Source organism: Trematomus bernacchii, unplaced genomic scaffold (assembly GCF_902827165.1).
Source record: "Trematomus bernacchii unplaced genomic scaffold, fTreBer1.1, whole genome shotgun sequence".
Classification (NCBI taxonomy): Eukaryota; Metazoa; Chordata; class Actinopteri; order Perciformes; family Nototheniidae; genus Trematomus; species Trematomus bernacchii.
Window position 1 is genome coordinate 9,262,831 of NW_022988043.1, and position 27,731 is coordinate 9,290,561.

General features: G+C 41.5%; 1 protein-coding gene across 1 annotated transcript in view; it reads right to left on the reverse strand.

Annotated features, from left to right (window-relative positions):
* The window catches only part of fbxl17 (F-box and leucine-rich repeat protein 17), a 200,639-nt gene that overhangs the window by 171,255 nt on the left and 1,653 nt on the right, over positions 1–27,731 (reverse strand). The window contains exons 2-6 of the mRNA XM_034118533.1: positions 27,118–27,620; positions 25,592–25,981; positions 25,266–25,388; positions 24,804–25,061; positions 24,502–24,633 (exon numbers count right to left, since the gene is read on the reverse strand). Of these exons, the coding sequence (XP_033974424.1) occupies positions 24,502–24,633; positions 24,804–25,061; positions 25,266–25,388; positions 25,592–25,981; positions 27,118–27,600 (1,386 nt within the window). The 5' untranslated portion in view covers positions 27,601–27,620. The remainder of the gene's footprint in view (positions 1–24,501; positions 24,634–24,803; positions 25,062–25,265; positions 25,389–25,591; positions 25,982–27,117; positions 27,621–27,731) is intronic.

A 27,731-nucleotide genomic window follows, 5' to 3' on the forward strand; every position in this document is an offset into this window, starting at 1 on the left:
TTAGCTGTCACCCTGATCATTGTATGCACTGATGCATTGCAACAAGCGGGCCGTGCTAAACGAATATTCATGACTCCAAACTATCTGAGAAGTAATGTGTGGGAGCGTTTTGAACTGAGTGTCGTAGATGGAAAAATGTTTGATGAAGTGAGAGTTTGTGTTGCACTTTAAACATTAGAAAAGAGGGAAATCTGCCGTGTCCCGTTAGCTCGACATCCAGGCAACGTGAATCCCCAATTTCAGGATGAAGCCACATGGGTTGTCTTTAAATTGATAAAAAAAAATTCACATGATAGTTTGCAATTGTATTTTTCATTTAATAGTGGAAATACTACTTAAATTCACTGAATAAATACATTTATATTTTTTATTGCCAGTATTATAAAATCTTTTCTGTGTCAATCTTAGCAGGGAATAAAGTGCAGACTCAGCAAACCAAAGATGTTCCAAATTAGCGCTAATCGCTAGCGCTAGTCCCACGTTAGCCAGTGATTATTTCCGAGCACAGGTTTGAATTATTTTCCTGGGTGTCAGGTGATTGACAATAAGCATGGCATTATTTAGTCTACCCACACTGACAAGAAAACACTCATCGTGCACAACAAATTGGGGAACCAAAACAAATTAAGGCTTTGCATTTACTGTGATGGATTACCTGGCCAAGGCAATTTTCCAGTCTGTGTAAATTGTTTTTGTACTGTACGAGACTGAATGGCCCTAAATGAGTTATTCTGATGGGAGAAGCGGTTGATGAATACAATGGCAGTCTCCAGGGGTTGACAAGAGTACACTTATGTACACTACAACGCTGGTATGAGTAGATGGTGAGAGGACAAAGTCTGGGAAATGGCATATGGTAGAAAAAGCTACATTTCCAGTGCTCTAGAGTTCAGAAAAATAACAAATTGCAGGAAATAACTAACTTGTGCAAACATTGCTGAATTCTTTGTCCTGTTATTTTCAGTGTTTAATGGCACTTGAATAACAGAAGCATCACAACAGAAAACTAACCTAACACGGAAATGACTGCTCCTGCAAGCAGGGAAAGGTAGCAAAAAAGAGAAATTCATGAATCCATCTGTATATAATACGCCTGATGCAATACCTGCACACACCAATACAATGTCATTGTAATGTTCAAATTAGAAGACGTAGTCAAACCATACTTCTAATAAATGTGCTTTAAAATGGTAGCCGACAGTCCCAGTGGTGAAGAGTAATCTAAAGCTCACCAGCCGTGTGCAATCAGAAAGCACACACTGGGCACGAGTGCAAACAACAGCAGTCATTATCTCTAAACTGCCACATTGCATTGTTGTCCCGCAGCATGAACGCCAAGTCTCCAAGAGTATCAACTCATCTTTTATATTGCTCTACATATTAGGAGCCACAGCAAAGACCCTTAGAGACAGAGCTATCAGCTGGAAGTGGAGTCAAGTCTACGCTCTAAGCATCACATTGATATTGCACAGGTAATTGGAACTCCAATGTCACAACTTTGTCTGAGAGACTTACATAAACAAGCACAGAGGAGATATTCCATTTATCTTACCTTGTGCCGAAGCAGGACACATCATTACACAGAACAGTAAGTGTAGTGGTCTAACTAGGCCTGTATATTTGTAAAAATGGATGGAGCTGCAGTATGTCCATGCTTTCTCTAAAAGGAATCACAGCCCTTGTAAGAGCTGGGAGTCAGAGGAAGGAGAGGAAGGCAAGAAATCGAAAACCGAGCCAGTCTCACTTTTCCCCCCAGTATTTAACTTTAGTCTTTAAAAGCGGACAAAGAGTTTTTGGGGCATTTCATGTGGGTCTCAAGTGATCTAATTATTCCCCGAAAACCATTTTACATTTTCTCACATATCTAACAAGCCTTACTTCTCAGGTCATACTTTTAACTTTAATTCAGTAGAGCAAAAAAGCCACGGTTAGGAACAGCCACATGAGTGTCAGTGTTATTGTGCCACCGAATGTAAGGCTGTCAGAGCAGCACAGCATCCACAGAAAGCCCTGGGTTGACAATGAGTTCCAGACAAAGGTAAAAAGGCAACAATGGTGTCTGAGTTAGTATAGAGCCCAACAATAGTGCCAACAAAAATGTACGTATATGCTGCATGATCATTTCATTGTTGTTGACAGTCTGCACAGTAGAGGTTTTTTTTTTTCTTCTGGACATTTGAAGGTTGTCACAGTTCAGTAAATGTTCCCCGGTAGGCCACAACAGGGGTCCAAGTGTCCAGCTGCAGCCAGTTGATGGCCAACGCTTAAAATCTAATCCAAGCCTTGCCTGCAGACTAGGAGAGGTTATTCCTTTCATTAGCTTGTCACCATTTTTGAACATTTCAGGGGCAAAAAGACATAACAACGATGGATACGGCTATTATGTCACTGTAAGGGTACACAATTAACCATTCAACAATCACTTTCTATATGCTGTGATTTATGTGCCATTACAATGGCAATTCCAAGTACACTGCATACACTGATTTTCCCATGCTTTGTTTGGATGGAGGCAGGTGCACCAAGGCCCTGCTAAGGGATCGTTCACGCAAGACTCCGATATCCAATAAATGACTTGACACTTCATAACTCCTGAATGCATAAACTTGAGCCAAAAACATACTTCCCGAATCTTCAAGTTAGCAAGTTTAACTTAAAGAAAGTTTTATTAGCTTAGGGATTTTGCATGGGCTCTGTGGGAAAGTCGGCATTAAACCAATTTGTTCCCGTTTGTACTTCATGCCCAACAGCCAACATGTTACATCTTTCAAATGAAAGCATATAGACCTGAAGCACATAATGTGGAATGTGTCCTCAAAACAGACATGCATACCGTTTGTCCCATATGCCTTTGGATTCCAATGTCAGATAGTGTTTTGTGACAGTGTTCACCTCTCCAGATGGGTCTCCATGGAAATCTGGAAAACACTGTTAAAGCATTTTTTTAAGCAACTTGAATGTAGCTTATTACAAGCCGTACATCAATTGTAGAGGGTCCATCTTTGATCTGTACAGTCTACATTTTATTTATTTTTTTAATGAGGTTTTCAGAGCTTCTCTTTCTCTTCCCGAGTTGTACAATTGACTTTACTTACATGCGTTGTTTAATTATATGGATTCATCCTTTAATGTCTTTTGAGACTAGAAATTCATTTAGCGTATGATGTTATGCAGCGACTTGCGGAGAGATCTTAGTTTCACAGGGTGTTTGAATTTGCTCATGCTTCTCATTGCATTGTACTCCATCGCTGAGAGTGAATTTGCTTTGCGTTCACTCTGACAGTCATTTTAACAGGACTGAACAATGCATGTTTTTTTTTTTAACCATACAGCACACAGACTCTGAAGTACATTTCCCAATGATATGCATTGTGTTTATCATTGTTAATGAGACGTAGGCTTTGGACAATCTTTCTTTTACTTTGAGCGGTGGCTACAGTTTGCCTTTAGCCCTCTTCCCAAATAGCAGCAGCAGGCATAACTATGAGCTATTCAACACAATTCCTGAGCCAGCAATTTTTTAGGCAATTTCATCAAAAACTTTTCCTCGGCTGTATAAACAGCGAGGCTTTGCTGATCTGTACCTTTGTGAGATCCTCCTCAGAGACCCCAGCCCCAGTTACTCTGCCTTCCTCTCAGACTTACATTTACACAATACAAACAAAAGCCAGCCTGTGAACATTCCGCTGGTCTGGGAAAGGGTCATGGAGGTCAGACTTCCTGGGCCAGACTGGTCCCAGACACTACGGTTGGGCTCAGTGTCACTCCACCTCACACCGTGTCAGCATGAAGTGACAGAGCAGAGCAGACAAGACACCCCTCCTCCTCCTCCTCTTCCTCCGACCTGCTCTCGCTCTTGTTCCTACAGTAATTCCCTAAAGGTCTCGCAGGCGTGGGATGCTAAGTTTGAGCTGGGATGAAAGGGGGCGCAGGGGCCAGAAGGATGACAAGTGATGGGGCAGGAGGTCAAGGATATGGGGAGACTCACCCACTGGCCTGAGTTCCTTTTCTTTTCTGATCAGAGACATTTTAGATCTGTTCCTACTGCCCGCGGCGACCTTAAGTGCCAAGGATCCCTGTCAGGGTTAAAGGTCACTCCCTCTGCATAACTATATTGGCCGGCATACATTTATGAAAGTAAAAGTAACACAGGTTCACCAAGTTCACAAGAGCAGCAGGAGAAAAATAACAGAAATGTATGTTTTCATGCATAATAAAACATAATAATATGTTTGGAAATTCTCCAACAAACATGCAGAATAAAAGCCAGACCATAAATAAAAGGACTAATCCCTTCCTGGGCTATGCCTTTGTCTCCGCTGACCCAGAGAGCTGTCAGAAGAGCAGAAAGGCCGTCAACACGCCCACTGAGAGGGCTGACATGGACCAGTGACCATGACCCGGGGCTCAGGACAATGAGCTGGTCAGAGGGATGGTAAGGGGGGGGGGGGGGGCAGCAATGCCATGGAAGCCAAGGTGAATCGCATACAAGGAGAAAAAGGGGTTCAATTTTCATCTAGAAGCAAGACAGAGATGGAATAATGCAATAAATTGTGGTGCATCCTACTAACAGGGATAGATAGTGTCTTGCTGGCTGTCATCTTTGCTAATGAAAGCGTGAAGACAGTTACTGGCTGCTTGAGAGATTAAGTCAGATGCATAACCATAAATAACAGTAAATCCTTTCCTATAATTACTACTTTCTCCATACAAAAATGAACGGAGGAGGCCCTTTCTTGGAGGAAGAAAAGATGGAGATTATGGCAAATTGAAGGCCAGGTGACGGGAAGGAGGAACAGGGAGGAAGGAAGGTGATGCTGGATGGAGACAGCAGGGAGACAAAAAGGGCAAAAGACAGAACAGAGACCGGATTAGAGGAGTGTCACAGCGCTGAGAGTTTGCCATGCATCTCGACCCAATATCCTCTCCTCTCATCAAAGATAATAGAACGAATGCAAGGGAAACCACAGGAGGGAAGGGGAAGACACAAACACAACAAGCAGATGTGTCGTCTGGCCTGCGCGCAAATTAATCCTCCTCCCTCACCATGCTTTCTTCCTTTTATCAGTCAGTACAAAGAGACCTGCTTGTGTTTCAGGTCCAGACAACAGAGGAGGCTGGATGGTGGATTCGAGTCCTTGCTGAGAGAGGAGACTAGGAGGGGAGGGGGGAAATAAGGGATTTGGGGGAGCTGGGTGGGAAATGTGGGTGTACGTGCCAGGTCAGCCTGGGACTTATGGCAGAGGGAAGATGGGAGATGAGAGATGAGAGACAGTGAAGGTTGGGGGTGATAGGAAGCTGGCTGGGCTAAGAGAGAAACGAATCAAACACTGACTCTCACAGAGCTCAGACACACTCATGGGCTTAGATGTGTGTCGGAGGTAGAAGGAGAGGGAGGGAGGAGGCAAGGAGAGACAAAAAGAGAGAGGGGGAGAGATAGAAAGAAAAAAACGTATCGAGAAGGTAACAAAAAGATTGTGTCAACCGGAACAAACTTTCATTTTTGCTTGTTTTTTGTTAATTCCAAACTTATCTTTGACACGATTTTTTTAATGTTCCAATATTTCAAGAGCATGGAGTTCTCAATGAAGCCACACAAAAAGATGTTGGGCTCTTGTTCATTCAATATCATACATGGCCAATTATAAGGCATAACAGGACCATCAGTACAATAAACTATAGTTTGATAATAAAGGTTTAATCACAGTTAGATTATGGTCTAAATTATCTGCAACAATAAATTGCAATTTCCTAAATACCAAGCAAAAATGATCTCTGATACTTTACTTTGATAATTTTTTCATTTAGCAGAAGGGAACATCTAAAAAACAGCAGATATAAATAAAACACAGATTAATGAAAAATAAGCCGTTTGATCCCGTTTGTAAAACAATTGTACTGTACTGTACAAAATGTGCAAAGTTATTACTTACATATGTGCAGAATATGTGGCATAAACAAGACTTGAGACCATTAAGTGCAAACTTTTGATATTAGACAGTTCAATGCAAAACAAATTCAGCCAGGCAAGTATTGAGTTGTATACCCCTCCCCCAGTAAAGAGATGCAATTTCATTTTGGGACGGGAAACCTTGAAAAAGAGGTTCAGGGTTAGCAACGCCTTTTTGCAGTGGATGAGTAACATCGAATAAGCATTTGAAAGAAATACATTTGGAAAAAACAAATGGCAAACAGGCTAACAAACAGCTTGTTAGCCAAACAAGCTGTTTTTGATATCATTTATATTTTAGAGGAGCAGCCAAAATAGGGCTGGAAACAATGACGTATTAGGACATGACTCAAGTTAGGCCGCACAAAGTATGTGTGTCTGTGTGTGTGTGTAAGTGTTTTTCCTTTATCCATGTTGGATATCTTCTCCTAAATCTGCCTTAAACAGACATAATGAAGCCTCACAACATGAACACGTTTTTTTGTGCCTCTTAATGCTGTCTGAACAGTCGCGACAAAGGAAACCTGTAACAGATAGCTAGTCTTGATTGGTCCCTGTGAGACGAGCATGGTAAAGCCCTTCCTGGGGGCAACTGGCCTCAAGCCCCTTCATGGGATTAGGGTTTGACCTGCAGAGAGGCAGCCGATGAGCAGGGATGGACACACACTGAGCTGGAAAGCCACAGGAGTCTTAGCAACAGAACATTTAAGCCCTAAAAAAAGACCGCAACACAGGCCCACATATCTGCGTCTGTGCAGGTGTCCCAATTACTAAGCTGTGTTTTTCTCCTGTTTGTAAGGAGGTGACCTCTTGCCAACTATTTTATTCTAATTTTTTAAGGGCATTTGTTTTGAGAGATTGGAAAGGATGTCAGACTAAGGTCCTCGGCTGGACTCAAATCAGGGATGGTGCAGGTTAACCTTTTAAACCTTGTGATTTCAAGGTAGCCCCCTTATTTGAAGTCTTATTATTTGTAATTGTTGTTTTCACCAGTCAAAGTAATAATTAATACTAAACCTGGAAGTGAAAAAACAAAGATGAACATTTCTGATGAACATTCATCATAAAATATGTAGTTGTGTTGTGAGGTGTGTTTATGTTATTGTAAATTGTGTCATTAGTTCAAATCAAATCAATCATTTTTTCACAATTGGTAATAGTTATCACCCAGCTACACTAAATGGCTAATGTTAGCTTGGAGTAGGACAGGACATACTCATTGTTTATGATCATTTGGTATTAGTTATTATTTAAACCCGCATATCCGACTTTCAGTGAATTAGGTTAATGTTTTTTTTCTATATTAATATAACCAATAATGTGCATACACATTGACCCTGCAGTTATCAAAGAGGCCAGTTTTCATCTGTAGTCTCAAACGGCTTTAAACGTTTTTGTGTGCAGGTGTACAACTATAAAAACAAGTACAAAGACACCGCTGCTTCCCACTGGAAAATAAAGTCAGGCCACTTTAAGATATCAACAGGGACTAAGAAGGAGCTTTCTGTGTTGTTAGAGGAAAACTTTGATCAAAGTTGTTTCTCCTCATCCATCTCTGACTGTCCTGGCCAGTCATAAATCATCTTCATTGGGCCGACTGTCAGGCTCAGTCCCATAGCCGTGAAGATCTAATTCACCAGCATAACGCTCTGCGCCGATCTCTGCTCCGCTGTCTTGCTGCACGGAAGAAAGAACCTTGTTCTTTTTGGACATAAGTGGTCCCACATAAAACATATTTTTTTAAATCTAACATGACCTAGATAAATATCATCCTAATAAGTTTGCTCAAGGGATTTAGAAAAAACATGTAATGTCGATACCCTAAGTAAGAATGGTTGATTCCAAAGTATTAAAGGGGTCTTGGACATACTAAAACACCAGAAAAAATAGTTTTATCATTTTGTAAACTGGCATGCAAGCCCCTAAACAGAACCCAAGATGAAGTCTCATTGACAAGAATAAGACAAACCTTTTTAGCTTTTACCTCCCCTGTGGACCAAAGTCATAAAATGATTTGCATGGCTTCACTGAGTTCCGCTAGAGCATATCTGCAATGCTAATAAAGTCCATCGACACTGGCAGGTAATAGCATGCTACTGTAACTTTTCTACCTCAGCTCAGCACAGCTCAATCAGCCCCCGCCAGAGGCCTCTCCTCTACGAGTCCCCGCGGCTCAGAATCAGCAACTTTCAATCTCGGTGTGTTAGCACGCAAGAAGACGCAACTGTACGTTTGGGATGGGTGATGAGACAAGCAGACAGCACAGCGTGAGAGTGAGACCAGCAGCGGCTGCACACACACACAGTGTGGCGCACATACAAACACACACATACAGTCTAATATCAGCTCAGTCCCCGACTCCCTTTAAGAGATCTGAGAGCCAGAGAGGGGGAAATAAATACTCTGCTTTATTACAGAGAGAAAGACAGAGAGGGGAGACGAGGGGAGGAGGAAAAGTAAAACACAGAGGCAGGGTGAAACTGCGCACACACTCTCTCTCTCAAACATACACACACTCACATACACACACACAGCCATGGCTGGTTCTACCTAATGTTGCTGAATCCCATATAGCAGCTGAGAACTCTTTTATTCCCCCAGTCAGCAAACCTCCCTCACTCCTGTCCTCTCATATACTGCCAGCTGACAAAGTAGAAAGAGAGCATACTATATAATACAATAATGTAATAATACACACACCCTGGTCACATACCAACATCTCTCACATAATGAGGTAACGATATGCCTCTTTTGCATCTAATCAAGTGTTTGTTATCAATAAAACTCCACAGGGTACCTTTAATTAACATTCATAGACCAACCTACTAATTTAAAATGGCATTGTCAAAGGTATTGTGCTGTACAAGGTTATTTACACTAGATACAATAATGAATCCCAGCAAGCATGAAGCATCTTTTGATGTTGGATAAAGTTGTTAATAATCGCAATTATAACTCATCACATTTGGGAGAAAATAAAAACTAGGGAAATCAAAAATGTATTATCTTTTTACCTTTGACAGAAATGGTTTCTAATGACAACGTTTTAGTTTTGCACACCTGATCCCATTAAAATGCTTTAAAAGAGTCAAGAAATAGCACTCATCCTGTCATGTGTTACTCATGGTGTTGTGTAATGGTTCTTGTTACATGCCATATAAGAGATCCATTGGCAAACATCAACATCATGATTTCCTTTCTTGATCTTGCCAGATCCAAGCTCCAACACCAAAAGTCATAACCAAGTTGTAAAAATTGTGGATTTCCCCCCCCCCCCCCCAAAAAAGCAGTAAAATCAGAGTAGGGAACTCTACATTTGTTTTTAAACGAATGAAGCACTGTATTGGCATTTCATTGTATTTCTAACCACCTCACAGCCAACTCATGCAATCATAAAACAGTTTGAGTTGTCCTTGGACATGAACAATCCCATTGGAGTCCATCCCATCTCTACCATTCATCTCATATTTAGTGAGCCAGGAAAATGAAAAACAGGATCTTGGATCTGGCAAGATAAAAGGGGACAGCATGATCTCTCTGCACATGTTGATCTTTGCCAATGAAGCTCTGATATGGCTTGTAAAAAGAATCAGGACAAAACACGATGAGTAACACGATGAGTAACACAAAAGGCACGCGGCTTTATTCTCATTCTTTCATACTTCAAAAAGTTCAATATTTCTCGCCTAATTAGTAGTATTAGTATGATACTCAAATTGTAAAAAAAAGTGTAAAAAGGCAAGAAATGGAAATGCTGAAGGACAGGTTCCTCAACATTGTACACAAGAACAGCAGTTTAGTAAAAGTAGGAACTCTCCACCACTGCAAGCCAGTAGAGCTGCATTAAAGCAACAGTACCAGTACAAACTCAAAAGACCCCTGCACATTATAAACTTCCACAATAAACTTCCTTTTAAAGAAGTGGGAGAGGTCATTTAAAAAAGTGATGTCAGTTCAGTGGGGTGGAGATTGGGTATTCATGATCGATTAGGCAGTGAAAGATCTCTTACCCATATAGCCAGCATATATAAAGACCATTGATCAAGTCAAGTGCAATGAATAATGGCTGATGAATGCACATTCATTCAAAGAATCCTACACTCCCACAGCATTAAAATCTCAACATTTTGCACAGAAAACACATGTAAATATTATCCTGCCTTTAGCCATTACCACCAACTATCCTCTGAAATTATATTTTCTGTGCTTCTACCTCTTTCTTTTTCTATCTAACCGAGGTGATTCCTTAACAATCCCTTTATTTCTTCAACACAGGCAGTCAGACTCTTAAATGTGTGTGTGAGAAAGTGACTCTAGATACAGTCCTGGAGGAGGAAGGAAGGTTTCCCTGACCGAGTGCTACACGGAAGATTCTCCACAGGGTCCTCGCAGTCAACATGGATGTCCCCTGGCACATTTCTGTGGTACCCCACAGAGTGAAGGGAGAAGCATAACAGTGTGCGCGTTTCTGTAGTAATCCCACACTACTCAGGCACGGCTCCAACAGATATGGGAACCCCCACAATGGATGACTCATGGAAGAGAGGGATTTACAGAGGAAGAGAAAGACATCATGTGAGGAAGGTATAGTAAAAGAGGCAGAGGACAAAGTTACCTGAATACCATGAGTGTGCTGTTCCTAAAGTAGAAAGGGGCAGGAGAAATATTGTGCATTTTTGTTCAACTGTATAGCCACTGAATCAAGTCATTTAAATGTTTTGTTTGCCTATTAGCAACGAGAAATTAGATAGATAGATAGATCGTACTTTATTGATCCCAAATTGGGAAATTGTTTAATTATACTCAAATTGTGCCAAAGATTTATTTTTGTTAACTTATATTGTCAACACTGTTTGTACATCAGACACAACTGATTTTATTTTTCAAAAAGTAAAATTATCCAGCATATACAGTATCTTAATAACAGCTCTTTAATAATGATATTTCTCAAATATCAGATATCATCATCTCAAAGGTCAGGAATCAATTCGCTCAATAACCGTACATATTATCTCCGGGCAGATAATATGGCTCGCACCTTGAACATAAAAAGAAACAAGGGGACACTGTCCATCTACTTTGACTTTGTTAAGCAACAAGCATCATTGGCGTAAACACAGTCCGCGGCGCCTCCTGTCATCACAGAGGAGTGCTGTGATCCGTCCTGAGGTCCGGGTTAGGCCCAGAGGCCTGTACTACGAAGCCGGATTTTCGCTTAGCCGGCTGACTTCAGGGAAAACTTGGGCTTTCCGGTCCTACGACGCTGGTTCTCTTTTTAGCGGGCTAGATCTCCATGGTAACTTATGCTGAGCGGTTGCAGGCTAAGAGATCAACTCAGTGAAAGCACCGCCTGCTGACCAATCAGAGCTCCGTGTGCGGAGTTTAAAGCGATCAATTCATATTACAGGATAGAGGAAATACAGAAAAACTGCCGTTGCAGGAAAGACGGCCGGCAAAAATCAACTGACTGTGTGAACGTGAAAATTAATAGAATATCCCCTCCCATCTTCAGAGCAATCTGACTATTATAACATTAGCGTTAAGAAAGCTTACTTAAATATCTGCCACGACATAAATAACCGGATCAGAGTAACATTAAGTACAGTCCGCGGCACTGTGAGTGCAGACGTAGATGTGTCCCATTATCATTCATATCATATCACATCATAATGTATCATATATGTCCTTATCTGAGTCAGCTTCTTGAGCCGTATCTGGCCGTGCAACACTCACAGTGTCACATACTGTATGCAGAAGTATTATTTTAAGCAACACATTAAGTTGACGAAACACTCGAGTCAAATTCTCCTAATTAAAGTCAGATCCACTCGTGTCTTGGACGGGGCAGTGATTTCATAAACCTGTTAATGTACGCATTCAAACACTTTTTCTTTTACCAGCTGTATTCACCTTGCAGGTGCAGCTATGTGGCTTTTATCCTGGATAAAGTGTTTAAGTCATGGATGTTTAAAGTTTAACTTCTTCATATTTGACTAATATTAAAGTTCAGTTTTCATTCAGGAAGTATGACGCTGCGCTGTCAGTACGCTTGTCCGTGTTTGAGATTGGTCGAATGCTCCAAATACCACCCCTTTCATGTGAACGCGCACCTAACTAGATAGGACACGGCTGGCTTGAGCGATCCACTTGATAACCAGCGTCGTAGTACAGTTTAGCCAGAGCGCGTATGTTTTGGATTGGGCCAACCGGCTAACTCAAACATATCCAGGTTAGGAAAATCCGGCTTCGAAGTACAGGCCTCAGGTCTCTGAAGATTTAAACACAGCATTGCCTACACTAACACCTGTATTGTACACTGTGAAGGTTTGGGCAGAAACTGCATTGTAAACAGATCGCAGATTGAGGCTTTGTGTGCCAGAACAGGGGTGGTTTGTAACAAGAAGGCAGAAAAGCAACATCTTTAAATGGGAGATTCTCTCACAAGAACAAACACACACACACACTAGCCCACACAAAAACACACACACACACACTAGCCCACACAAACACACCAAGCTCATCTCATCCTCTTCCTCCCACCACACTGACCTTTACCTGTCACACAGGCTTCATATTTACAGCCACCACAGCCCATCTGCCCACACTCAGCCCTGACTGTCAATCAGCAGCAAGCCGCCTCCCCCTCAGCCTATCCATCAACAGGCCTAAAGCACCGGGCCACACCGCCTGGCTCATACACTGACTTCCACAACACGTGATCCAGTGCATGATGCTACTTTTTGCCCATCGGATACCTACTCAAACTTATATACACACTATCCACAATGTTTATTGCCAAATGTAAAATGAACCGAATTATTTTTGGAGAATTTCATCTAAAATGTTGCCATTAAACTAAATACCTTCTTAATGCAGAACTGGTCTCCATGCATCAGCATACAGGACTACGGAATGGAAATGCATTTACAAGAAGTCCTACCAGAACACATACATTAGAGGTGACAATATGAGCCTTTGCATTATCATTTTAAAACAACTAATAAAAACTGCCAGCTTATGAGCGTTGCATACCAGCAATTTCCTAATGTTTCGCAACATGCAACTACGAGCGTCTTTTAACTGTAAGTGACGAAGGACAGATGTGAAAATGGGAAACCCACACCTTCAGCAGTCTAACATACTGTATCAACACTATGTCTAATGGGATGCAGTGGCTGCCAGTTGTATGTTGTCAGTTCTTATTAGTCACACTTTTATACTTATGCAGGTTTATAAAGGTCAGCTACAAATTCATTTTGTGCAGACACACACATGAACACACCTTCATTTCCAGTAATGCCTCATATTTCCAGCCCTTTACCGCTGTCTAGAAAAGAGGGGCAAATGCTCCAGGTAGTGCAGCATACTAAGAGCTCACACACACACACATACATACATACACAAATACACACACACACACACACACATCATCCTCCCTGCAGGTAGTGCTTGCCCGGGTAGGTGGCCACTGGATTCAGCCCCCTGCATCTCAATGACAGTCCCACATCCAGAGGGATTTATCTAAATGCAAATCAGCTGCCTTCATTCAACAACACACATAACTTACTTTGCATTCTCCAAAACACACGATGCAGGCGGGTACAGTCAGCCAGACAGGCAGCTGTGTGGCCCTTCGGCTCTGCCTTCCCTTTCATCTGTGCCCTCTGAAGCCTGCTCATTTTCACCAAATTCACTTTTAATAAAGAGCTAATTTACCAAAGCAAAATTCACGCTGGAGGAAGATTGGATAGGAACTGAGCAGGGGGGGGGGGGGGGCAAGGAAGAAGAAGAGAGGACAAGGAAGGAAGATTTGAGGAGAGGAGAGCGGGATTTGGAGTGGCAGGCGACAATAAAATCTGCTGTTGGTGTCATTCTCACTCTCAAAGGGGTGGAGCAGTTTGAATGACAGGAGGAAAGGGAAGGAGAGAGAAATATGAGACCAACCAGGCAGCAGTTTGATTTGTTCCCAGGTAAATATAAAACATGTTTGCTAGCAAAAAGTTCTTGGTATTTTAACGTCAAGGTCTTAATTGGGTAATCCAAAACCACCTTTCTAAAGTTGTACACCGACAAAATGACCCAATGACCTGAGCTATCCTTTCAGTTATTAAGTTCACCCAAGGCCATGTGCAAGGTGTCTATGAAGCTGCCAGCGTGTGATGTACACCATGCTGTAAAGTGATCTATGCTTCAAAGGTTATCAGGGGTCTCAGCGATGGGAAACAACTTCCTTGATGCTTTCTCCGCTTCTACATAGCTGTTAATTAGCCCGGCTAAGTGCACCATTAATCGATTGCTTGTCTCTATGCTATATCTCATAACGGTGCTGCACTGGCGAAGAAATGTGAGGTTCAGGAAGTCACACTTTTCCACTGGTGAAATACTGGTGGTGGAGAGTAATGGCTGCCTCTCAAAGACATAGTGGGCGTTGTACTGACTGAGTGGAGGAAAATTGCTGCAGAGTTTAACATGATTGAAATCCATTATATTACCACTCTGGACTAGTGGAAGATTTAAGAAAGCAACACAAATGTGTAAATTAACCAAGAAGTTAAAAGTCAAAACTATATCACACAGACTGGATGTAAATGAATTGTCTGACTTTGTGCATCGCATATCGTCTCATTACAGATACTGTATAATTAACACAATCAATAAGCCCTGAAATCACATAACATAAGCTTTTATAAACCCATCAACACTAAAAGAAAAAACATTAGGTAACACTGTTCCTTCTGTTATGACAGAGACATAAAAGTAAAAAGTGACAGGGAGCAGAAAGTGTAAGAAAATGTATCTGTTTGGGAAAAGGAGTTGGTGGAAAAGTGATGAAGACACAGCATAATGCTTATTGTTTAGACACTTTTGTCAGGTGGCAAACTCATGAATGAAGAAACAAGGTGCATTTCCTGCAGATAAAATACTATACAAAGCAGGTGTTGCTTCAGCTGGTGCCAGGCATGGTACTCACCGGAAGATCTTTTTCAGATGTAATTTACAAAGTGATATTTGGAGGTAGCATAAATCAACAATAAGGGAAAAAAACATTAACTTAAAGGTGGGGTAGGTAATTTTAGAGAAACCAGCTCGAGTGCGCTAGAATTTGAAAATACACAGCCGGAAAAAATCTGCCACTTCCTTACAGAGCCCCTCCTCCAACACACCCGAACGCGCACATGACCAATGAGGGCACGAGATAAGTCTGTGCACAGATGGAAGGCTGACAGGCAGGTAGGCCATCCAGTTATTTTAGCCGGGCCGGCTAAAATGATTGGTCGTGCTTTTTACAGTACTACGGCTTCCACAGATGACATTTTTTTATGGATTTTTTTGTCAAAGCACTTAAAATATTCATTGCTATCGGGATGTTAAGAGCATTCCATGGAATATAACAAAAAGTGTATCTGTAAAAATACACTGTTGAAAAAGCTTAAGTGCAGTGAGATCTATTGAAAAAAGGTGAACACGTTTTTTTTTTTTTACTAACGGAGAAGTGTAGCCGCATAATGTGCAGAGAGAGTCAGGAACTTCAATGCTTCAAGCTGCCAGAAGTATTCTTAGCAGGCTTCTTAGAAACAAGCTTCTTAGAAAGGAAACAAGGGCTCACACCACTCCAGAGCATCGATTAGAGCCAGCATTCCTCGGCAAGTTGTCCTTGAAAAGATGGACAAGCTGCTGCAATGAGACAAAGGCTAACCGGCGACCACATGTTGGAGACAAACCAAGAGAGATATAATTAGAAGACAGAGCGAGCAAATACAGACACAACAGGAGATTGAGGCGAATAAAAACCTCACAAAGAAATGTAATGTACCAACAGGAGCAGAGGGAAAGCAGAGGCAGAGCGCGAGAGCTGGAGCAGCGGGTAAAAAACGACGAGAGAAAGACAGAAAGTGTACAGGTGAGGAAATCCCGATTACAGCGTGACCTTGTTAACCCCAGAGGCTCGTTAGAGTCTCGTTACAGCAGCATTTTCCAGGCCCATCCTCTGTCACACCTTCATTAAGCCCATCGACCCACTGTGCTTATTAAACACATTCATTACCCAAAGTATCGAACTGCTGCTGCTATCGCCGACCCCAAATGCATCACAGGTGCAGGCAGAAGGGTGACGTCTGGTGGAAACACACAAATGGACTCGCAACACCTTATTATGTCACATTTATACAGACACACACCTTCCCGCCTCTTATCAATCATCACTAATTAAGTCAGCGATTAGACCTGCTTTGGCCTCTCAATCACAAATTGACACAGACAAAGGGAGGAGAGGCAGATAGATGGGGTGAAAGAAACCCAGAGGGAGGATACGGCTTGTTTGAGAGAGGGGGAGAGTGATGGGATGAGTAACGGGACGATAATACAATTGTTTAAAAGAAGCCAAAAGAGGCAGGCAGACTTTCTCTCTCAGTCGTCTTCTGTCTTTTCTCCACAGCACAGGACAGAGGTGAATCCCCAAGGAAGGTTATTCATCATGATACATACAAGCCAGTCCAGTCCGTAAAGCTAAAAGACGAGGCCTCCGTCCTGCTTTAAATGATGACATCATTTCTGCCCTTCTCAAACAAAAGGAAAAGTCATCATTAGAGAGAGAGAAAGGTAGAGGAAGGGAAAGAGCACCAAGAGATTAAGAAGAGTAAAGGCGTGAGCGAGTTGTCGGAAAGGGCCATGAATCATTGTGACATCCCTGGCTGGGTGTCAGAATCTGCTGCTGTCTGAAGCTGGATAAACAGAAGGCCTCTAAAGCAAGGCTCTTTAAACACAGGCCAGGTCAGAGCCCGGCACTGGCCCTCAGGAGAAACACGATGGGTGCCAACATTTCTTTACCTAACTTCATTGTCAAAAAGTGACTTGCTTTTGTGTTGCCAAAACCTTTTCAGCTTGCTGCTGGCTGCCAGCGGTGGACCAACTGCAAAAATATGAAATCTAGAGTTGCTGTGTCAATGAACCGCTGGTTTTAAAAAGGAACACGTACATTTAAAAAAAGCTAGAATAAGGGGAAAAGAAAAGAAAAGCACATTAAGCTCTGGGACTGCAACGTGTGAAAGAATATTCTCTAATGGTCTAGAAAATGTAAAAAGACAATAAAAATACCAATCGCAATAGTGTACAGCACAAGGCAATGTCTTTTTGTCCGACCAACAGTCATAAACTCTAAAATATTCAATGTACTAAAGCGTAACACCAAGAAAAGGACCAATAGTTTAACATTCCTGCTTGAAAATGGACCTCAAATTATGAAATCATCAGCCCTATCTTTCTTATTCGATTTTTCTTATTAGGCCAAGTATTCAAATTGCTTGTTTCACGTAACAAAAAGTCCAAACCCAAAGTCATTATGTTAATCTGATGACCTCAAAGCATCAAATCCTAACAGGAACCAACAAATATTTCACGTGTTTGCTTTAAAGAGATTGCTGTCTCCTTATAAAATATAACAGTGAGTTGTTAGCCATAAGGCAGGATTCATTTTGCACAGCATGTACCACAGCAGAAAGGTTGGAAAGAAAGTCTCAGGCCGCCGTCTCTCCCTGTGCTCAGCCAGAGTAAGCAATGAACAGAAAAGCAATAGTAATGGAAGTCACATTCACATTAACATTCTTCAGAGCTTTTCCCGGTACTCTGGTAGCTGCGGGCAAATGCTTGATAACGTCATAGAGACGAGTGCTGCTACAACATCTACGGTACTAAAAGATGAAATACTACCTCTGCAAAAGCCATTCAGAAAGTCGGAGAATATGCTTGCTTTCTTAAGGTATTCAAATGTTTATATAAATGATATGCCAGTGAAAAGACATAAAAGATGCCAACAGAAACCCGCCACAGCACAAATATTAGAGCCATAGCATCAACAGGTTAGAGAGCATCATTACATCCAAATCAAACTGACTTTAAAAAGGACTTCTTGAGAATAATTGTTCCAATAACTTGTAGCAGACACATAAACCACAGAGTAAAAAACACAGTTAAGGAAGAAATTGTGTTGCTCAAATATTTATTAACATCCTAAAAATGTTAGATTTTATGTGCTGTCTAAGTATAAGAAGCACTCTGCATTCAGCTGCCAGTTCGCTCGCCAGTCATTTATAACTTCACTTATCCAGTCCTGCTACACCCTCTGCAGGGGAAACTAGGCACATCAACCAAGAGCACTGAACTCGTATCCAGTGCTGTGTACATGTTGTAAAAAGCACTGAACTTGTATCCAGTGCGGTGTACTGGAGCACTGATTCAAGGTCTAAGTGCAATCTCTTTAATTTATAAGGTCATAATAGTTACTTGACTTGACTTAAAGGGGACCTATTATGCAAAATCCACTTTGTCATGTCTTTTATACATCAACATGTGTCCCCTCTGTGTAAAGAGATTCTGAAAGTTTCAGGAAAAAAGATTCCCTCTCTTTTTGTCCTGATACATTTATATAAAAACCTGTCTGAAAATGAGCTGATCAGATTTTGGTCACTTTATGATGTCATAATGATTTTTTGGCTTGTGTAACCATTAGCCAATCACCAACCAAGGTAACACCACCCCCACCTTATCACCTGAATCTCCTCCTAGAGCACCATTGTGTTCTTTTTAACCAAATATCTCTCAGAGGGGCGTGGGGAGTGGCTCCTTATTTTCAATCAGCACTTTTGAAACAGGGCTGAAACAGAGGGGTTTATGGGATGCTGCAATTATCTGTTTGGTATTTGGAGCCAAACACTTCTTGAGACATGTTTTGTATATATCTGAGACCTATAATATATAGATGAAAAACAGTATAATAGGGGACCTTTAAATTCAAGTGTATGATTTGTGCAATTTAAGGCAAGTTTAACCAAATCACAAAGGAAAATCAACCGCACCCAAAAAACAATCTAATACAGAAAGGAAAATCTTAAAAGTCAAAGTATTAATCTATGCTATAGAGGAGTTTTTATAGTCGCTCTGTTTTTGCCCTGCCAAACAAATACTGTATATTTGGTTTTGGCAATACCCTTGTCATTTATGGCAATCTGTCACTGTTCAACAATAAAGCCATATAGTGGCTGTCCCATCGACATTCACTTGACTTTCTAAATACTTTTATACGAGCCACTCTGGGGATCCAAGTGAGCATCCTGCCACTCCAAGATCTTTTTCTTTTTTTTTCAAAAAGTAATTTCACCTTTGTTATTGATGGAGTCAGGAGAAACTGCCTCATGTTGATGTGGAATCTTTTCCTAGGGTAACTAATGTTGAAAAGAAAACATTGTAGCAAGGTGAAGTATGGCTTTGGAGGCACACTTCACAGGCTCACATTTACAAAGTGCCTTCACTTTCTTCCCTTTAAAACTTGTTTTGTTCTTGGGCAGACGGCAGAGGGAACATATCGACGATGTCTGTGTCTGAGTGCAGCCGGCTGTCCAACTTAAAGTCAGAGCTCATTAATGCATCTGATTACTCTTCAGGCAAAGGACAATCAGCAACCACACACACACACTTTCACAAACACACACACACGCACACACACACACACACACACAGCAGCTTTTTGGGGACACAGATCGATACGGAGGCACTTCAAAAGAGCAATGAAGAGGAGGATATAGGAGAGGAATGTGCTGCTAGCTTAGACTACATACTGAGAATGTAAGCAGTGGAACTGGTGAAAACAAAAGTTTAGGAGTATAACTCTTCACTTCACAGTTTATTGCTTAACAAATTAACTCCATGTCTTTGCTGTAATGAGTTAGGCACCGTTTGTTAGACAAGGCTGTGACTAACAACTGATGTAATTGTTTGACCTATGAAAAGGTCAGAAAAAAAGCATAATTGAATGCTCATATCACTTCCCCCAAACGCAAAGGTGAAATATTCAAACAGATTGTCTTGTCTGGCCAACACTGAAGAAGTAAACATACTTGCTTTTTCTGATGGTAGAGATTTCTGTTTGGCCAAATGCCGTATTTCAGTGCCAAAAGGATCTGTCGAGTTCAACAGTGGCATAGTTTATTGTCAGTAAAAGATTACTTAAAGGCTCAGTTTACATTCAGTGCTGCTACTCACTAAAAACACATTGTGTTTATCCTTGAGGCCATTTCCTAACTCCTAAAACATTTGCCAAGTCAATTCTTTAAATATTTTTAAATGATGAGTGGTTGTGGCCAAGTGGGCATGAAAAAAGAGCTACTAGTGTTCAAAAACTACTCCGGGTGCTTTAAGGCAGTTAATTAATTTCCAAAATGATTGCAGATTTATTTTAATAAATGTGTTTGTCGTTTCAGCTCTACAGAAAGTGCCAACAGCCTTAGCAACCTTTCACACAAATGTTTCTTTCACCACGACAGTATCCACAACTAGAATAATGTGAATAAATGTTACAATTTATAAAGAAGATTTAAAAAAGAGCATATTCAGAAATAGGCAGTGAATACCTAAAGACAAAAAGATAAGGTAAAAGGAAGGGATGAAAGATAGGAAATGGAAAAAGGAAAAAATATATACTTTTAAAAATATGAAATGTTAACAATGCCTAGATATGGCTACCTCCAAACTCTGGGCAAAGACAGACAAAGCAAGCAAAATCAAAATAAATACGTACAGTAAAAACTAGAGACTTTGTGATGACTTACTAGCAAGGAATTTCTAGATGGGAGCAGAGCTTTTTCCACAGTCTGACCGACATAATCCAGTGCCATTAGCGGGTAAAATGACTAAATACAACACACAACATCTGACATTCAACATCCTGCAAAGTCAAACAACTGACCATGAAGACTGGAAGGGATTGAGGAGATTATTAAGAAGAGATGGACAATTCGCGTGTGTGTGTGTGTGTGTGTGTGTGTGTGTGTGTGTGTGTGTGTGTGTGTGTGTGTGTTATTCCACCGTTTTAACAAGGCACGTGTGTGTTATATTGTGTGTGTTGGTTTATGTCAAAGGGTCTATCCCATAATAACTGACAGCCATCATTATCACTTCCTTTGTCTTTCTAATCCGGCTAATTAAATCTGCTAATGTCAATATACAATTACATCTGTGATTATGTTGGACCGGTGAGCCTCGCTGCCATTCTCCCTGCAAGAAAAACCTGACCACTGACAAGCCATACTGACAGCCAATCAGAATTGGAGATGAGACTTTTTCACTGACCATGTCCAAGAAAACTCCATTCACTCTGACAGTTCATCTTTTCCAGTGTGTCATGCTGTTCCACAGACAAACTCTTCGCCAAAGTAAGAGGGACGTGGTGAAAGCACGGCAGAGAAGCATCTGATTCTACATGCAGAGTGGTAATTACACCTAAATTGAGGGCACATGGTAATCTATGTTAGGTCATCTCCAATTCCATTTACATTTCCACATTTTTGGACTAATTAAAACTGTAAATAATCAGAGCCTGTGTGTGTGCGTGGGTGAGAATGAGAGAAGGGCAGAGAGAGGGTGTGTAGGCAGACACAATTTCTTTGAGATGAGCCAGTGGAGGAATATTCCCATCACATGCAGGGAAATTAAGTGCACACACTATGATTTTGACAAGACAAGAGAGAAGATAAAGGTTTTTTACGAGAGAAAGGGGAAAAGAGAGTAGAAAAAGTGCTTCCCTAGCAAAAATGTTTGCCGATTGCGATGTGTGTTTAATTGAAAGGAACATCGGAGCAGCGTTACCGACATGGAGAGATGGGTGACAAGAGGTTTTCTCAGAGTACAATTCGTCCACCAGTTGGTCTATAAAACTGACAGAACTCAGAGTTAAACTTTCAGGGTTGCCTCTCCCCCCTACGGCAAATTGAAGTGAGATGAGGAAAAGGGGAATTTGCTATTCTCAGAGCCGTTGCCCTTCGAGGTGTTGGAAGAGCACAGAATATGAATGTGGGAGAGAGGAAAAAAACACTTCAGAAGATGAAAACAAGCATTGAAAGGCAACTGGAGCAATATAACCAGCTCTGGCATAAATACTGGATGATCGCCAATAAAGAATGCAGGTAGATGTCAAAAAGAGCGTGGCTCAGAGACGCTAAAGTCGACCTGCTTTACACAAAACACACTCTTAGCCTAGGGTTATCTGTAGCCCTGGGCTGATTTGGCCCCCAGCTAACAAGCAATGAAAGAGCAAGTGTCAAATTGTCCCCTGGAAACTAAATGTGGAGACACACTAGTCACTCCTGCAGACATTCTCAGCATTTCATTGGCAACTTTCAACAGCCATTTGTTTCAAAAGTCTCCTTAACCTTCATCAACTGTTCACTCACTGCCAAACAAACAGAGCAACATTAGCTTAGTTACTACCAACAATGTCGGTGCGACGATTCCTTAAGGCTTCAAAAGCTTATTCAAGATGTTGCCCCCACCCCCCAAAAAAAGCAGTTTAACTATCCACAGAGCTGGATAAGGTCTTAATACAGAGAAGGACCCTCCAGCAAGGAACTCAAACCACAAGCACGACAACAAGGAGGCCAGTAGGGAAGAAAAAATGTATGTGGGTGTGCACATGACAAAGAAAAAGGCAGAGGCCGAGCCAAAAGACCACACAAGAAACATCCTGCAGCAATTCAATTATTCAATTTTGGAGGAGGAGAAAGATAGAGCAGATCGCAGTGAGTGAAAGGCTCATCCTCATCTGTGATTGATTAGGAGAGACTGGGACAGGATTCCATATACCACAAAAACAAGCCAGCAGAGAGGAGAGGAGAGGAGAGGAGAGGAGAGGAGAGGAGAGGAGAGGAGCTCTTTAACATGTCCCATGACTATGCAATTTATAGCACACTAAAAACCAAAAAGCCCATCTCAATCCTGGATCAACTCATGATGAGAACAAAGGTTCAACGCACACAACGATCCCAGGAGTGTTCAAGCTTTCGTTCTTTGCATAAACCTTTCAGTAAGAGCCTTTTTCCATGCTGCATCAAACCCTTTTAGTTGGTCTATAAACAGCAGACCCAGAATGAAATAGAATCCTTAAAGTACAAATGGTTGTCACCTTCTACATTTTTCATATGTAATACAAAATTGTTATAACTATTACATATTACATGTCTAAAAAAAAGCAAGATATGAACCCAAATATTTCAGCTTTTGTGCGTATTTCTGGATCTAACAGGGCCAAAACATTCAGCCAAACTCATTACAAGTCTGTCATTATCCACAAGGCAAAACAAATGGTTTGTTTTTCTCCTGAGAAAAAGGAGGATGTAACCTTATATTTGAAGCTGTCACAGAAAATAAATGGCCACTGTAACAAAACAAAGGTAAGTTTTGGGTTGTCTTAAATCCTGCCAAACTTAATGACAATTTTAGGCCAAGCTACCAGAGTGCCTACAGATGAAAATTCCCATCTAAGCTCAGCCCACTTCTCTGCACCCTAATGACAGGAAGCTAAAATAACTGCAACGATCCCTCGCCTGAAAAATGACTGTCTGAAATGGATAGTGCTGCGCTGAATGTTATCAGCAGCAATATTAATCTCTCATAGTGGTAATCACTAATTTCAGATACTGTTGAGTTGATGAATGGGGTTTTAACAAACTGAGCTATTGTTAAGAACTTAATGCAGACTAATTTATCAAGGTCATAATTACTCATGGACTGCAAAGACACATTAGCAGGGAAAAGTGCAGGAGCATTAGTGAGAAAGGAAGATCTAAATAAAAAGGAAATAGAAGCAGACATGCCAAATGACCATTAATGTTCACTTATGTATCATAATTAAACACTTCATGACAAATAAAGTAACATTTGATCATGATTCGGAGGAGTTGAGCACAACTATCTACAAGCTGGCAGGCTGTTTTTAGAAATGTGGAAAACAGTGACATCAAGTGGTAGATTAAAGTAGCATGTCACTTTCTAACTGCTCTTTATATATGTTGGGGGAAAGTGAAAAGGCAGTTCTCTCATGCTCATGATGTATTAAAAACACCAGCTGTGATAATAATAAGATCAGTCATTACACTGATTAAAGCATTAGTCAGCAAACACATGTCTGCATCCACATATTTGCTTATAGATAAACATGTGGGTGGTGTTGATATGTACCAAATATATTCAAGCATTAATTAATTTTACAGTGTTTAGTAAGAGAACATCATCCTCTAATTAAACTGCAACTTCTATAAGGACCTTCAAGTTCTAAGAAGGTCATCATAAAAAAGAGAAATCCTAATGAAAAACAATAAATCTGTATGAAAATGTAGATATTGCCTAGTGAACATCAGGCTGGCAATGCATAAATTGTAAGAAGCCACATTTTCAGGCTGTACTTGTGAATGACACATCGCGGTATCAAACAGTAAGACATGCAAGAGACAGGGCTCTGACAATATTATAATAAACACTAATCATAGTAGTTACTATAGCATAGGAATGTTAATGAATAAATATATATAGATATTATATCGAGGTTATAGTAAGTAAACACATATATCGCATATCGAGTCATTGCTGAGACCATAGCTTTTCAAGAGACCATATGAAATTATTTGCCGACTTCATATTGACAGTCAATGCGGCTCCTGTGAGAGCAGAAACCACGAGGCAAGCAGGGAGAAAAAGCACGCATATGAAACTGAATGTGTGGGACTCACCAGTTTGTTCTCTTGCAGGTAGAGTCTCTGCAGTTTAGGGCAACCTTTAGCCAAGGCCACCATGCCCTCATTTGTGATACTGTAGCACTGACCAAGGTGGATGTCCTTCAGCTCACTGCAGTGCTCTCCAAGCTGAAGGCCAAAAAGGTCACATTATTGAGAATATTTCAAATCACATAACACATCTTCCCCTGAATGACTTTATTGGAGTATTACTTCATTTTTACGCATATGAGGCGGGTGTATCACAAGCAGACATTGAAAAGGGACGTTTGCATTTTCTCGTGTCTCTATATCGATACCTTTTTAAGTGCTTCATCTGTCAGTTTGTCCTGGTTGCCCACATGCACCTTCACCAGCAGAGGGCAGTGTGTGGCCAAGGCCGATAGAGACATGTCTCCTAGCTGCTTGCATCGGTATGCTGTGTACTTCTGCAGGCCTGGGCAGTGTGAGGCCAGGGAGGACACGCCGTGGTCATGGACACCTCTGCAGTCAGAGATGTTAATCTCTGTCACATTCTGCCTTCGTGACGCTATCTTCACCAGGAGATCATCATTTACCTGGGGAACACAAGGAGATGATAAACATAAATGTTGTATAGGTTGACAAGACAGCTATCTATCATGTTGGCAAGAAGGTAAGGCCTCTCCTGCTCAATCATCCCAAGCCAGATTATGAGCTTAATGTCTAAAATGTAAGATAAGAAAAATTGAAAAACTAATGAATCACTTGTGAATAGAAAGATTGATGACAAATGTGCTTACTTGTTGTAGGCCACTGAGATCGATTTGCTTCCAGAACTGGAAGTCCAAGCAGAGGTCCCTCCAGTACTTACACACCAGAGAGGCACACAGACAGCGCTCCTTCACTGTCAAGTGAGAGAGCACCTGCAAGGAGAAAAAAGAAGATATATAAACACAAAGACAAATCCATTTAGAATGCACGTTTCCAGTCTAGTAAAAGCTATTCAACAATATTTCAGATAGCGTGGCTAAGTCGTCGTGGTATGTTTGCATTTCTCCTAGCACCCAACCAATGGAAAACATCAGTACATATTCACAAAACACCTATTTCTTTGATGAACTCTGACCTTCAGCAGGATGGAGGAAGGCAGGTGGTTGATACTTGAGTGATCAGTGGCGTCAGAACTTCTCGCCTGGCAGTCGTCATAATGCTGCAGGCAGCAGGGGGACGAGTCTGAGCTGTGCAGCAGATCAGCATGAAGACCCAACCCGCAGCAGCCATCAGCAGGTGAGGAGGAAGAGGAGGAGGCAGAGGAAGAAGAAGTGGAGGAGGAGGGGAGTGGACAGATGGGGAGGTGGCAGTGGCCAGTTTCAGAGTTTGAGGCGGCCTCTCCTCCACCTCCTCCACCTCCTCCCACTCCCCCGTTCTCCAGCACTCCGTCAGGGGCGGCGAAGGCGCAGCGCGGCTGCTTACAGGGGGTGCACCTCTGCACCTCTGAGCACTTCCTCTTACACACCTGCACCCAGAGACACACACAGATCAGCCAGGTGGAACAGTTACTGCAGGCAAGTCAAGGCACATTGAAGTGTAAAGCCTTTAAAGGTAGGGTAGGTAAGTTTGAGAAACCGGCTCGAGATCGCTAGAATTTGAAAATACACAACCGGAGAAAATCTGCCACTTCCTTATAGAGCCCCTCCTCCAACACACACGAACGTGCACATGGCCAATGAGGGCACGAGATAAGTTTGTGCACAGATGGAAGGCTGACAGGCAGGTAGGCCATCCAGTTATTTTAGCCGGGCCGGCTAAAATGATTGGTCGTACTTTTTACAGTATTACGGCTTCCACAGATGACATTTTTTAATGGATTTTTTGTCAAAGCACTTAAAATATTCATTGCTATCGGAATGTTAAGAGCATTCCATGGAATATAACAAAAAGTGTATCTCGAGCCGGTTTCGCACACTTACCTACCCTACCTTTAAATACAATTACAGTGTTTAAGAAACTCCCACCACCCACATTATCAAACAACAACAACAGCACCCTATACCTTGGATATTAAATTAGAACATAATAAAAGAGGATTAAAAAATGCTGTTGATTTTGGTGTAAAGTTTGAATAGACTTATATACATACTAGTATGAAAAGTTGGGGCACTGGTCAACAAACCCACTGTAGACGATTTATATATTGTAATGCTCATAAGTCACTACCAGAACAGTTTTTTCATCTTGTCAAACATATTTTTAACAATTGTTATTTTGTTCATTGTACATGATAGAACTCATCTGGGCGACAGATTGTTTCATTTAAATAGGTAATCAGTCTCCTATGGGCACTTATGTGTAAACTTTCTTAAATGTTCTTGAGTTAAAGCCCTATGAATAATGAGACTCTTTGCACTACTTTTTATTTTGTATTTTGAATTTTTGCATTTCATTATATATGTTGCATTGTTGGGGGAGCTCAGGTCAGAAGAATTTCATTGCCATTTCTACACTGTAGCTTTTTGCATATGACAATAAAACCTTTGAATTTGAATCAGCTGTACTGGTAAATCATGGCTGTTTAGGCCCTCTGAACTGATTTGGGTCAATGCTGCATCTTCAGCAGCTACAACATGTGGTGCTGTTGGTGCAGCTCCCTACCATCTCAGTGTAGTCACTGGTGCTGCCAGGCACAGGTAGGGGAACGTTCACAGACACCCCAGCGGATCTGAATAGCGCGGGTGGTGGAATCAGTTTGGCAGGAACAGCTGATAAGAGGCTCCTTCCTTGGCCCTCCCAGATAGCCAGCTCCCGCGGAGACAGCAGGAACTTGGAGCAGTCTTCAGGAGATGTGAGTGTTGCGTATCGCTCGGCGAGCTTCGAGGCAGCTGCTGCTCCGATGCCAACTCCACCCACACCAGGAACACTGATCCCTGTGATGCTGTTATGACGGCACGCACTGCCGTTGATGCCGGCCTCCAAATGGTCACCTTCGTCGTCAAGACCGCTGCTGTTGCTGTGGACGATGAAGCAGAGCATGCAAGGCAGCTGCAGGAAACAGTTCCTCTTCTTCTTCTTCCTGTGATGCAACTTACGAGTCCTCTTCTTCAGACGGTAACCATTTTTCGAGAGAAGATGGCCCATATAGATGATTCAAGGAAACTCTAGAACAGACAGGATTCAATTCATTAGTAAATCCATGATTTGGGAATATTCTAAGGACCTTGACAATTAAACTAGTCAAATCAAATCAAGTTTTATTTATATAGCACATT